Genomic DNA, 14,935 nt, shown 5'->3' on the forward strand with positions numbered 1-14,935 from the left:
GGACAGTGATTGTAAATAACAATGTAAGACTGGAAAACTCTACTTTTTTATTGGCTCAGGGTTTGGTTCTTCTCAGCAACTCTTGTCCCTGCTGTGGCTGGACACATTGTGTCTAGTATTCGTTGCTCGGCTGGTTTCATTAGGTTCACACAGCCATGAGATGTCTGTAGCTCCAGTTGCGAAGTATTAACAGGCTGGCATGTGCTACTCTCTAAACCACTGAAGGTGTACCCAGCTGGATCCCTCTTAATATTTCACCTCTCGAGAAAAGGTCTAAAAAGCCTTCAAGCTTCTAGAGAAAGGTCAGAAGCACACGTGCCTCCGATTCAAGAGCAGCACGGAAACTTGAGATTTTTCCTTCAATGACATAAATTAATGCACTCCTCAAAAATAATGACAAATTTAAGTCGGACGCCTCACGAGCTAAAACCATGTAGTGTGATATTAATCACGCTGAGTGCATGTTTGGTCGAGTTCTCGCTTGAGATTAATGTAAATGCATTTAACCATTTCATATCCAACTGAAATGTATGAATTTGGTGCTTCTGTCACACTTCACCACCCGGCAAAAGAAACAGCAATTTCATGCTGCTGTACCTTTGTGACATTTGAGATATTAAAATAAGAGCATCATCTCATCATGTAACACTGTTGTGTATATATATATATATATATATACACACACACACACACATATATACACACACACACACACACACACTCACAATATTGCCAGAAGTATTGGCTCACCCATCCAAATAATCAGAATCAGGTGTTCCAATCACTTCCATGGCCACAGGTGTATAAAATCCAGCACCTAGGCTGCAGACTACATTTACAAACATTTGTGAAAGAATGGCTCGCTCTCAGGAACTCAGTGAATTCCAGCGTGGAACTGTGATAGGATGCCACCTGTGCAACAAATCCAGTCGTGACATTTCCTGGCTCCTAAATATTCCACAGTCAACTGTCAGCTGTGTTATAAGAAAGTGGAAGTGTGTGGGAACGACAGCAACTCAGCCACCAAGTGGTAGGCCACGTAAACTGATGGAGCGGGGTCAGCGGATGCTGAGGAGCATAGTGCCAAGAGGTGGCCAACTTTCTGCAGAGTCAATCACTACAGACCTTCAAACTTTATGTGGCCTTCAGATTAGCTCAAGAACAGTGCTTCAGCAGAGAGCTTCATGGAATGGGTTTCCATGGCCGAGCAGCTGCATCCAAGCCATACATCACCAAGTGCAATGCAAAGCGTGGGATGCAGTGGTGTAAAGCAGCCACCACTGGACTCTAGAGCAGTGGAGACGTCTTCTCTGGAGTGACGAATGGTGCTTCTCCATCTGGCAATCTGATGGATGAGTCTGGGTTTGGTAGTTGTCAGGAGAACCATACTTGTCGGACTGCATTGTACCAAGTGCAAAGTTTGGTGGAGGGGGGATTATGGTGTGGGCTTGTTTTTCAGGAGCTGGGCTTGGACCCTTAGTTCCAGTGGAAGGAACTCTGAATGCTTCAGCATACCAAGACATTTTGGACAATTCCATGCTCCCAACTTTGTGGGAACAGTTTGGAGCTGGTCCTTCCTCTTCCAACATGACTGTGCACCAGTGCACAAAGCAAGGTCCATAAAGACATGGATGACAGAGTCTGGTGTGGATGAACTTGACTGGCCTGCACAGAGTCCTGACCTCAACCCCATAGAACACCTTTGGGATGAATTAGAGCAGAGACTGAGAGCCAGACCTTCTGGTCCAACATCAGTGTATGACCTCACAAATGTGCTTCTGGAAGAATGGTCAAAAATTCCCATAAACACACTCCTAAACCTTGTGGACAGCCTTCCCAGAAGAGTTGAAGCTGTTATAGCTGCAAAGGGTGGACCGACGTCAGACTGAACCTTATGGATTATTACGTTCATATGCGAGTCAAGGCAGGTGAGTGAATACATTTGGCAATATAGTGTGTGTGTGTGTGTACACACACACACACACACACACACACACACACACACACACATATATATAGTGAATTTTAGGGCTTCTTCTGGCTGGAAATTACATACACAAAAGGTTAAATATAGAAGGACACTGTGTTAGAAATGTTAATGATGAATTATTTCCAAGATGTCATTTCCAGAATTGGTCATACTCATTGAAGTTCTTATAAATTTTTGAGAAAATCCAGCTTCTATACCATTGTAAATGGTCCATATTCTAGAGCATTCTTATGCACTACACACGGAGAACAGTGGATGCAGTCATTCTCAATCAGCTACTAGTCAATGCAAAACTAACTTAGTAAGATTGTTAGGGTCCATGACAGAGAGATTTGCACATTTTTGTCCATATTCAAATCAAACTTTATTTAAATCAAACTTTATTTATAGAGCACTTTTCATACAGTTAAAAATGCAACGCAAAGTGCTTTACAACATTAAAAACATCAAAAACAAGAAAACCCGTCCCTCCCTCCCTCCATATATGCACACAACTGCAGAAGCACGCACACGTACACACGTCCACACACACATACATACACACACACACCCATACATACACAGACACACACACTCCCACCACTGACGGTAGGGAGACATGGCATGGCATGTAAGTCTTTTCAAGGTGTCCACAGTGCAAAGCATCATCAAAAATCTGGAAGAGGAGGTTGGAAGATAAAAGTGATTCTTCTTCTTCTTTTTTTTCTTCTTCTTCTTCTTCTTCTTCTTCTTCATCTGCAGATAAAATGATAAAATGTCACATCCAATTTAGGGAAAAACAAGTGGAATAAAAGAAAAACAGAAGGTGAAACCAAAAACACAAAGCTATAAACAATAATAGTAGTAACAGTAAATACATAAAGGGTAAAAAGTCAAATAGATGATACAAACAAACAATAAAAATAATAATAAAAGAAAAAATCGAAACATGATGAGGCAACATCAGTTACACAACTGTCTGTACAGTTTGTACTACATTAAATGACCTTGTACACTTGTAGTAGTACATAGTATTTTTCTACAAGATTATTATTATTATTATTATTATTATTATTATTATTATTATTATTATTATATTTGCACATTTTGTACTGTACTGCTGTACTTAATTTCATTACACACCTTCTAATGACAATAAGGGAACTGTATTCTGTTGCAATTTGTGTAAATTTATTACGCTTTTCAAGACAGCATCAAAGCTGCTGGTAAATTTTGACCTTCAGAAGGTTAATAAATTAACCTTACTTTTATTTATCTATCGAGGGTCAGGTTGTGGTGGCAGCAGGCTAAGCAGGGCTTTCCTCTTATATATTTTTATTTGCAGTGGCTGTTGATGAAGTTAAAAATGAAGACAAACCTTCTCTGTCTCGTTTTCTGCTCCCACAGCTCCGCTGGTGGACTCCAGCCCTCGACACAGCAGCTCGGCGATGCTGATGCTCCTCTCGGTGGTGTTTCTGGGCCTCGCTGTGTTCCTCATCTACAAGTTCAAGAGGTGCACATCTTTCTGATTACTTCCACCTGCTGCACTTACAGCTGAAGCATGTAGAACTGCAGAACGTATCCATTACCATGTTCTCCATTATTGATGACGCCAGATGAGCCCATCAATTACAGCCCAGTTTGCTGGTTCGAGTCCCTCCAGAGGTTGCAGTCGTGCTTTTCAATCATTCCTCTGCAGACACGTGCACCAATCACTGTTAAAATGCAGGCGGAAAAAACGACTATTAAATGGTTTAATATGCGGTTTCTGTGCCGCGGCTCTTATTTGCTGAATAAATTATTCATACTCAGAATGATTCTCTTGAAAATGGAAAAGCTGTCATTAATTATGGATATGAAATTTTCCCCATTAGTCTAAAGAGGATGCATTTTTCAAGAAATCTCACAGTTGACAAAACAGAGCAATTAATAACCAAAACGAAAACTAATTGGAAATAAATTGGATTGTGACTAAATAAAGATGTATATTAGGTGTTATAAATGCAGATGGGGAAAGATACCAGTGTTGTTGTAATTTTCGAGACCACGCTGAAGTTTCTCTTATCAGCAGCAGGAAACAGAACTATTTTCTTTGAAATTAGCGGTTGAAAACATGACTGGGGTTTTTAGAAGGCTTCTGCTGAGAAACGTTTTGTTTTTTCAGTCTAAGAGGGAATTTTATTGAAGAAGGCGGTTTTCTAGCGGCTCTTTTTCTGATCTCCTCTTTAGAAAAATACCTTGGATCAACATCTACGCCGAGGTGAACCAGGAGAAGGAGCAGGAGATGATCGGCTCGGTGGGCCAAGGCGAAAGCACACCGAAAATCACGCTGAGTGAGTTCTCCACATCCAAAGAACTCATGGAGAAGGAGCTGGACGCCAGGGTCAAAAGTAGGTCCAGTTTTTATGATTAGGTTGTTGTTTGACGACCTGAGACTGAAGTCAGTCACTACTCTCTGTATAGGGTGTTGTCCATTTTGTAGTGCTGTCTGAATGTTAAGTTACCATTGTTCCACCCTATATAGTGTACTCATAGTATCCCATAATGCACCATGAAAAGCAGTGTACAGCCAGTGGTCACTAACCAGCAATATGTACCATCATGCATTGCATCAGAAAATGGCAAATGGACAAGAGTGGCATTTCCACTGATTTCTGACGCAATTTAACAGTGTTAAGAGGTATTTTACAGTATTCAGATGTACTTTATATTATTAAGATGTATTTTCTAACATTAATACATATTTTATCATATTAAGATGTATTACACAGATATTTTATAATCTTAAGATATTTTATAGTATTAAGATGTATTCTATACTGTTAACGTGTATTTTTTGGCATCAATACATATTTTATAGTCTTAAGATATTTTATAGTATTAAGACGTATTTTCGAGTGTTAAGACGTGTTTTATGTTAAGATGTATTTTATAGTATTAAGACATATTTAAGATGATTAAGACATATTTTCTAGCATTAATACATATTTTCTAGTGTAAAGCCATGTTTTATAGTATTAAGACACATTTTCTAGTATTAAGAAGTATTTTCGAGTGTTAAGAAGTATTTTACAGTATTAGGACGTATTTTATAGAATAAAGACATATTTTTCTAATGTTAAGTCGCATTCTTAATTGTTAAGATGCATTTTATACAGAACATATCTTTTCTATATGTGTATCTTGTCAAAATGGCAACACACACAAGAGACAAATTCGTAAGTTCTTAATAAGTTCAAATCTTAAACTTAAAAATAATAGTTTAAATGAATTAATCTAATGGAAGCAGAGCGATGCATCACAACACAAATGAAGGAAAAACGTTATTATCAATTATTAATTTTGGAAAATACACCTAGTATGATATAAATTTATCACAAAAATGCTGGCCGGTTCACTACCATAGCCGGCATTCATCTGATACATTTTAACTGAACGACAGCAGTGATGTAATTAATAATGTCAATGCAGAAAATAGTTATTTTTGCAGAGGAGCTTCCTACATAGTACACTACACAGTAATCATAGATAGTGAGGAGGGGATGAATGGGAGATTTTGGACACAGCCAGTGTTTGGTTCTTTTGAGTGAAAGTCAAAGAATTGGGAAATTGTCTTTTAATCTTCTTTTAGCCTTTTTAATTATTCAGAGAGGCATAAAAACAGTCCTGAAAGGGGATTAACACAGTAAAGAATTGAGCATAGCAGCAGGCCTTCATCACTTGGTTGCAGTTTGACTTAAGACGAATATTTCAGCCCAACATGTTGTCGTGAGCGAACTGCTGCCCACTCCAAATGTATACGAAGCTGTTTTGCATCGTTACTGACAGCAAAAAAGCAGCACAGGTCATCTGGCGAGCAACAGTCGGTGGATTTATTTAGCTGTAGGATAGTGCAGAAGACAGTTTGGCTGCTTCTGATCTGCATCTTGATGTTCGGAGTCACTGCAGAGGATGGAAAGTTGCAGCCCGAAGCATCGAGGTCACGACTATTCAGATTCATTTCCAGTAGAATATCTTTTTTATTCCCCTCAGTGTTCATTGTTACTGTTTGCATAAAATCTGTATTCCTGCGCTACTCCTCTTATGAAATCATGGAGCACCTTGATTCAATACAGGAGGCGGCGGCTCATACTGAACAGGAAAATGTAATAATAAGAGCAGACCAAAGTGCAGCTGTGAAATACTTTGGAAAGCATATTAGATTGAATATAGTAGAAAAAAAGAAAGTTATATTGTAATCAACTTTATATTTGTGCTCACTGAAAGCTGGCCAGGAGGAGAAGAGGCTGTGATAACTCTGGGGACAACAGGGAAGGAAAATTATGGTTTATTTCAACCTGTTGCATTTCCAACAATATATCTATTGTTGCTTTAAATGTCAGGTAATTCTGCACTCTTCACCTCCTTAATAGAGATTCAGGAACACAGTCTAGTTGGACAGTAGGTATGAGCTCCCTGCAGACCTCTACACAAAACAGATTTTTACAAGAAACATTCAAAACCTTTTTTTTCCAGTCTGAAAGAAAGGAACAACTGAAATTAACCTTATTATTATGTTATGATAAAAATAATTCAAGGATTCTCTTTGAGCACATCACTGGCAACAGTGGGAAAGAAACATTTTTTGTGTGTAAAGGCAGAAGAAATGTCCAGCAGAACCAGGCTTGGCTTAGGAAGGGCTTCCAACTGGTCAAGGTGAGAGACATCAGAGGAACACCAACATTTTCCAGAGGGACTGTCTTCCAGTCTTGTCTTTCATTTGATTCAGCTCCACTTCCAAAAAACATAGACAGGTTTCTAATTCATTGGACATGTTTTGAGTGCTTCTGGACAAGTTTTTAGTCAATTATGATAATTCTTGAGTCATTCTGAACAGTATTTGTGGAATTTTTGGACCAATTTTAAGATTTTTTGGACAAATTCTGTCATTTTGGACAGTATTTGGGGTGGATTTTTGACAATTTGGACAAATTCTGAGTCATTTTGGACAGATTTGAGTAATTTTGAAGAAGTCCTAGTTATTTTGAACAAGTTTTCATTTGAAGTCATTTTGGACAAGTCATTAGTTGTAGTTCCACAGCTGGATTCTCTCATCCATGGCTACATTATCGAGGGACGCCGTCTTTGAAGACGTCCTGCTTCGTCTTTCTGTCTTGTCTTCCATTCAGTTCAGCTCCTTGGCTGTGGACTGCACTTCTGATAAATATGGACAAGTTTCAAATGAATTTGTCCATGTTTCAGATAACTTTGGACCATTTTTTAGTCATTTTGGACAGTATTTGAGTGAGGGTTAAAGGAAAATGCATACAGGAAGTCACACTAGAGAAACTGTAGGTGTTTGCAGCACACTGTTCAGAATCGCAACTTTGGAACCAATTCTTCCCTATTTCTGATGTTTGAGGAACATAGAACACAGAAACATGTCAAAACTTATATCAAGTATTAAAACTGTCTTTGAGCTCATGCACTGAATTAAAGGTATTATAACACAATGGGTCACTTTAGAATTTCCAGTTTCAGAGTCTTTAATTGGAAATTAACTACCAGGTATAACTGTCAAAGAACTTATTGGCACCAACACTGAGCTAACTAACTTTGTTCTCGGCTTGCTTTTCTTTTGTTTCTGCTCAGGGGGAGTCGGAAATGCCTGCGAGAGCACAAGGGAGATTCCAAACTGTACCAGTGTGTGAAGCCGGAGAGTGTCGGTTCGAGTACAGAGCGAAGTTATCACAGTGTCGGGGGTTTCTCTTTTTCTGTTTTGTAATTCTCAACACTACTGATGTTAATAGTTTTCTAAGGGACCTCATTTATACAGACTTGCATGGATGTCTTGTTCAGCACACATCCATGCAGCTAATTACTCAATGAGATCACTGTAATTACTGACAAAACTTACTGGGTTTTGTGGATGTATAAGCTACATACTGACATTCATTTGCAGAGTGAAATATCTTTCGTGGAAACCTATGATGAAGAGTTCTGTAAATTTCCTTAAGGAGTTTTGCTTTGAGAATCATTTCAGCCTATATATAGACTATAATGTCTTCAGTCAAACAGGGAATATTATTGAAATGTACAATATTATCATCTGTTCTGTTAAATGTATATATTATTAGTTTCTACATGCTTGTAGTCTGAGTACCATGGCGACGACAGAAGATCTGACAATGGTCTGTTTTTCAAAGTGTGTTAAAACATTACTTAAAGAACTTTGTTTTGCTAAGGTCCTTGACTTGTGCATGTTCTTACTGAGGACACGATTTCTGTGTTGTAGATAAGCAAGTGTTGTAAATAGTTATTTTCTAATCATTCGTCCAAAAGCGCCCAGTTGATTCCTGCTACATTCTGTTTCATTCATCGTATCGCGTAGGAAGGACTCACCTGTCAGCGCGGGTAGATTTGTTGTCGACGAATTTAACTTCCCTCCATTGCCCTGCAAAAGCAGGGAAAACGTGTTTAATATGTTTATATTTTCATGAAACATATATGGTAGATAATCAGACATTTTTAACCACGTTCGCAGCTGCCATCACAGCATTACATTTTGCCTTTAATGTCTCTGACTTAAGCTCAGAACAAAAGCTGAATCGGTCTGAAAAAGTTCTATCGTGGCGACCAGTGATCAAATTCACTTAATGCTCTACATCTTGGTGACATTCATTCATAAGTATAAAATGTGAGTTTATATTACTTTTTGCATAAATCCTCTAAAACACCTGCAGGCTTGTGGTTGGGTTCAGCTGGTACTATTTCGAACACCTAAGAAAATTTGAAAATCAATCTCAAATTGATCTAAACGTTCAACTTTAAGTCTGTCTGTGACTTTGGTGCATCACTGAAATATTTCAACAACTTCACAAATTCATGGCGTCTCCAATAAAATGTCTCAACAATAACTGGATGGACTGTCATGAAATTTGGTTCAAGCATACATGTTCTGCTCCTCTGGGTTATGACCACATAAACGCAACACTAGAAAGATTCAATCCAGTTCAGCTGTGCTTTGCTTTTAGTGTATTTGCTGAATTAAAGGTTGGTATAATGGCTTGTGGCCTAGTAAACACAAATAAAAACAAGGCTTTTTAAACTCTATCAGTTTAAACTACAAAGCATATACAACTACAAGGCTTTCTTTGTGTTAATTGGCTCAACAAAGTCTAAAACCCCAATCTGAGATAATTGGTACCACAACTTTTTTTTTTTTAACTTAGCTGCATTCTAATTCACATACTATTTATTTTCAGTGCATATAGCTGCCTTCATACAGTACTTACTGTTTCATGCAGTATGCGTACAATTACAGTTAAGACTGACCACTTCCTTGTAATAATGCGCCTTTGACCATCACAGTCTGTGATGCAAAATGGTGGCTCAGGCTTGTTTATACTTATGCGCAACCCCTCCGTGTGTGTAACCTAACTGCAGAGGATTGTGGGTCAGAATGGCCAGAAAAGCATGCTGACGTGCATACTTAAAAGTCTGATATTTTTGGCATGCATTTGCCATTTGACACTCTGTATTGATACATACTGAATCTTTTTTTCTGACATCTATATAGTATGGATATTAGAATGCAGCTTAAATTTTCTTCTTCAGGCTCTGTGCACTCTGGCATGAAAGCTGATGTTTGACTCGTCATGAGACTCTTCTTATGCACGAAATGGAACAATCCTGTTCCACCTACTTCAGTTAAGAGGAACAGACTGTTAAGAGTGGAGAGCTGTGAAGAGTATAAAAATGTATGATAGCAAAAGCAAAGCTTACTCAGAATGGTTCAAGAGAGGAATGCTGTTAGAAAAATGTTAATCGTGTGTCATTCTGCTTATTTCTAATGCGACAGATGCACTTTGGGGCTCTGAAAGTTTAAACATCATACATTGAAACACACACTTATGCCTGACACTGTCCCATAATGAAGGGAATACTTTTGGCTAAGTCAAAGTCAAATTAATGTTACTGACTGAATATTCTCTGTGATAATGACCAATAGAATAATCAGTTTTCTAATCTGTGTTCTATCAGCTGCAGTACCAGCAGTGTAAACGGACTGAGCAGCAAACTGGAACCAAATGTTAAAGCATATTTATCACCACCTGAATGCGTGTAGGTTTCTGTAGCAACCCGCCATATACAGTTTGTCTACTGTAACTTTAACGGACTCTAATATACTCACAGATGCCAAAAGTGTGACCCTAACCTTAACTGGACATTTACTTGACTGAAAGTTTGTGAGGAAAAATTGGAGTTAAGCAAGCCCAAGAGTTTCAACTTTAGCCTCCACCGTCTGGCAGTGAGAGTAATTAAACACTGTCACTGCTTTCTGTTTCAGGCTGTCATAAGTTTCTTTGTTATCTGAAGCACCAGAAATTCTTCTCGGATGCTTACCAACCCACAATACTTCTGCAGAAACATCGCCAAAACAACCAACAAAAAAAAAAAAACACATATAAAACGTGTTACTCTACTAAATACAAAGATTTACTCGCAGCTGATTATATGTAAAAATCCTGCACTCCGGCTATCAAACCCAACTCTGAGCCTACAGGAAGCAGGTATTATAAAGGATTAGCACTGCTGATGATACATTAAACTGACTGCAGAATATAAAAAAAATCAACAAATGCAGTGTTTCTTGGTGCTTTGGTGCTCACTCTGCTCCTTCTACCAGAGTACAAATCACAAAAGTGCAGCCATTGACTCTGTGGCTTTCATTTGGCTGATTTATTCTGACTCGAAACAAAATAACTTTGAAATTTCTAGTTCTAATGTGAGGTTAAAGACTGCGCTGAAGATCTGCACACTCACTCCCATTCCATTGTCTCACACCTGCTCATCATTTACACAAATTCAAAAATATTTACACAGAATATTGTAAGATATCAACTCAAAGAAAAGATTTATCTCACTTCAATAAATTAGCAAACTGTGAAAAATAGAATTTACTGGTGGCTTTAACATTTTTAGTTACATAGTCTTCATTTATGAGGAGAACAGGAGAACTGGCAGATGATCGAAATTTGGAATATTTCTGAGTATCAGTATTTGTATTTTTTGACTGATAATTGATGAAGTAAATGCGCTACTTCAGGTGTGATGCAGCCTCCTCTCTCTGTCTGTCGTCACTCTGTGGTCTCAGAAATGTCTCTCAAGCAGAGACTGAAAAAGCTGAACAAGAAACACAAGCCGTTGCAACAAACCAGGAAATTAGCTACTCTCACAGTGGCTAAGGCTATGCTAACAGCTAGCGGCTCAGTTAAAAGGCAACCGCAAATGACACTGAAACAGAGTCTGGAAAACAGTAATTAATAAAGCTGTAAGATCAGTGGGTAATAAATGTGACAGAACAGTGAAAGATTAAGAAAAGAGAGAAGAGCATCAGGTGTAACTGCAGGAGATAAAATGATCAATCTCAGTCGATCCCACATAAACAGAGGAGAGAGTCCTGATTTACTCCCTCCTATTTCTATTTTACATATTCAGTTATAGTCACCCTTTTTAATAAAAGAAGCCTAGTTATGAATGACAGATTCTCTGCTAAAACATATCACTCCAAATATCAGTCATCGGCCTTTCTTGGTTACCAATAATCGCCATCAGTATCGGCCCTAAAAAAACCCATATCCATCGATCCCTAGCAGAAAGAAAACATTTACCTCTCTTCCCTAAATTAATAAACTGTCAAAAATATAACATTTTCAGTCTGTTACTGTCATCAACGCTCTCTTCCTGCTGCCATCTGCTTTGTTCACAACCCAGTACTTCCTGCTTTAGTTTGAAATGAGGGAGCACGATCCTCCCAGCATGCACCTCTCCACCAGCGCTCCGTATTCTAGTCGTACAAAAAGCCAAGCGGCCTTTTGTTGACTTTATGATGATGATAAGAAGCTGGACGCTACATGCAGATCCTTCCCACGATGCTCAGCTGCAGTAAACAGCGGTTGTGGAAACACTGCAGAGATCCACGCTGTCACATCTCGTATGAATTACCTCGAACAGAGAGCTCTCATCTGAAACCAAACAGCCGAGCCAAGCCTCGTTACCGCAGACAGAATTCACAAAGACGCTTTTGCAGCTTTGTTGTGTTCGACAAGCCAGCGGTTGTTTGCTGGGCTGCATTGTGTTTGGGTGGAAGCTTTGATTGCGTCACTTTGTTCTGACTCTTATTAGCAAAACAGGATTAGAAGGAAGACAAAAAGAAAAATGTGAAAGTTTGAGCATCTCCAACCAAGTTTTTTTCAGTTTGAACGGACGGCAAAAACACAAAGAATCTGACTTTCCTCACAAGAAAACAGATAGATTAAGCAGAAATATTGGAACTGTCACCACTGAAAGAAACTCAAGCGTTTGTCACTTTGATCACTGGAAATTTTGGTCTCATCCGATAGCGTAAACGCCAAATTATCCCGTAAGCACCAAGATCTCCAGAGGAAGCTGAACTTGAAAGAGATTCTTTGCATTTGTGATTTTTTTTCAGAAGGCAAAAGCATTGTAATGTTCTTCAGTGCACAAAAATCTACAATGCATGCATCATCAGTAATGTTCTGTTTCATCCTTATTTCAATATTTCTACGGTAAAGAAACTGTCATTTTGAAATTGTTTCAAATAAATGTATTTTTGTACATCAGCTCTCATTTTGTCGGGGTGATGAGTTTTCTGTGAAGCCAAGAAGATGATGTTCTCTGAGAATTACACAGTTTTCTGGTGACTCAGTGAACCAGTTTTCACTACAGAAGCACAAGGAGAAGCCAGGGAAGCTTCCTGTTCGCCATCCAGTCAATGACAATGAAAAACATACCATGTCTTGGCTGTCACATTTTCAACACAAGTAGTTTGTTTATTTCCAAGACTGAGCAGATTGAGGAGCTTGTGCACATATACTGCAGGTAAATCCAGTCACGTTTGCTGTGGCAGATGGACAGAAAGAAAAAGCAAATGCTTACTCTGAACTTAGTCATTTTAACTGAGGACATGTTTTAGTTGCAGATGTTCACAAGTGGCTGATAAATAAAGCAGCAAAAACCTGATTGAGAGCTGAACAGTTGTGCTTTCATATAATTGTCAAGCAAATTTGACGCAAATTTGAAGCAAATGTCACAAGAACTTCAAGAAAATGTGACTTAAACTTGTTTCCATTAACCCTCTCAACCTCTAAATCTACCGGTGGGTTGGAAAGGCTGGTAATCTTTAAAATATGGCAACATTATACCATTTACTACAGCCACAAGCTGCAAAAACAAAGAACTTTCAGATGTTCAACTTCCCTTAAGCATAGAATTTCTATATAATATATATGTAATATAAGCTTACAAAAAGTGGCATTTCAAAATCACACGTGTCTCATTTTAAAATGTAGAAAAATAAACCATTTGCACCAGATTCTGCAAGAAAAAAAATAAAAAATTCTGTGCTCCTCGGTGCAACTGTGAAGCCATTAGTGACTCACCTGTGACCAACAGTAACGTGACAAAAATTCTGAGATTCTATTAGCTGAACTTGCCGGCTGTGTTGACACAGAAGGGAGACAAGTATGAGAACTAATAAAAATACAGGAGTAATTTAAGTATGCACAGCATCATGATTTTTCCCCAGTACTGGTAACACCTGTGGGCAGTTGGAAAAAGGCTGTACATGTTAAATCCAGATTTTTCTGAAATTAATGATCAAAGATATTCAACTTTTGTTGTTTCTTTTTTATGATTTGGAGCATTAAAACTGTGACATACTGCACAAAAATGTGTTTCCGAGTTTTCACATGACTGTGCTGTGTCCGTAGAGGTGCAGGACTTTATATTGCAGTGAAAAACGAGCTCACGGTGAGGAAAAATGTGACAAGAGCAAAGAAATGCCCAGAAACTGGTTGGAGTTCAGAGGGTCACCCATGCAGTGAGTCCATCTGGGATTTCCAATCAGTCTAACCACATAAATATGGTTCTAAAATGAGCTGTGAAAAACTGAACCTTCTAAGTTTTGAACTGATGGACTGTGCCTGTCTGCATGCTTACATCATGGCTCCACATGGAAAATAATTGCCAAAAGAACTGAAAAATCTGATTGAGACTTCACCAAGATGGAAAAGGATCCAGGAAGATCAGTGAGCAACTAAACATCTGTGAAACAAAGGTGCAGTAGTAATCGGGAGGTATAGAGGAAGCCATAGTACCACTAATCAGAGCTGCAGAAAATGACTCCCCAGACAGTGAACTACTTTTACAACCCAGCTGTGAAAACCACAGTGAATGCATAGTCCTGACAGTGAAGCACCAAAGTGGCAGTGTCATAGTATGGGGCTGCATCAGTGCAAAAGGTGTTGGGGAGATGAAATTAATCGATGCACCATGAATGTCTATAGATAAACCGAAATGCTACCTGACAAGATGAGTCCCAGTCTGCAGAAGCTTGAAGGAGAAGAATATTCCAGCATGAGAACGATCCAAAGAACAAAATCATACAAGAATTTCCACTGAGGAACAAAGTGAAGCCTGGTCAAGTTTGTTGTCTGACTTGAATCCAACTAAACATCTTTGGGGTATTTTAAAGAGAAAGGCAGAGGAACACAAGCCATCTAGAAAAGAGCAGCTGAGAAAAATACTTTCTGAAGAAAGTCAGAACATCTCTGCATAAACTTGTTCTCCTTCACACCAAGGATTGAGTCTGTCATAAAAAAATAAACGTACAAAGTATTGAAAAAATAAGATTTGAATCTGGGAAATTAAAAGTGTGCTGACTTTTCTTGCATTGAGTTGCTACTGTAGGTCCTGTATTTTTCATTTAGGAAAACTAAAATGTTAGTTTTTAATCCGACATAACGACGTGAAAGTGATTCAACAACTTTAAGGTAACACAATTCTGCTTAGTTTTTGGAATTTAAATGATAACGTTTAGGAGGTGGGATTTTTTGTTTTAAAAAAAATGGGAATGTGTGGAGGTTTTTTTATTTTTTATTTTTATAAATAAGTATTACAGTC

The 14,935-nt window shown here is 38.4% G+C and overlaps 1 protein-coding gene across 1 annotated transcript in view; it reads left to right on the forward strand.

Annotated features, from left to right (window-relative positions):
- sorcs3a (sortilin related VPS10 domain containing receptor 3a) overlaps positions 1-12,594 on the forward strand; it is a 314,018-nt gene extending 301,424 nt beyond the window's left edge. Inside the window, exons 25-27 of the mRNA XM_055010019.1 lie at positions 3,377-3,482; positions 4,199-4,359; positions 7,601-12,594. Coding sequence (XP_054865994.1) covers positions 3,377-3,482; positions 4,199-4,359; positions 7,601-7,659 — 326 coding nt within the window. The 3' untranslated portion in view covers positions 7,660-12,594. The remainder of the gene's footprint in view (positions 1-3,376; positions 3,483-4,198; positions 4,360-7,600) is intronic.
- The last annotated feature ends 2,341 nt before the right edge of the window (positions 12,595-14,935 follow it).

The sequence above is a fragment of the Amphiprion ocellaris genome, chromosome 4 (assembly GCF_022539595.1).
Source record: "Amphiprion ocellaris isolate individual 3 ecotype Okinawa chromosome 4, ASM2253959v1, whole genome shotgun sequence".
NCBI classification, from domain to species: Eukaryota; Metazoa; Chordata; class Actinopteri; family Pomacentridae; genus Amphiprion; species Amphiprion ocellaris.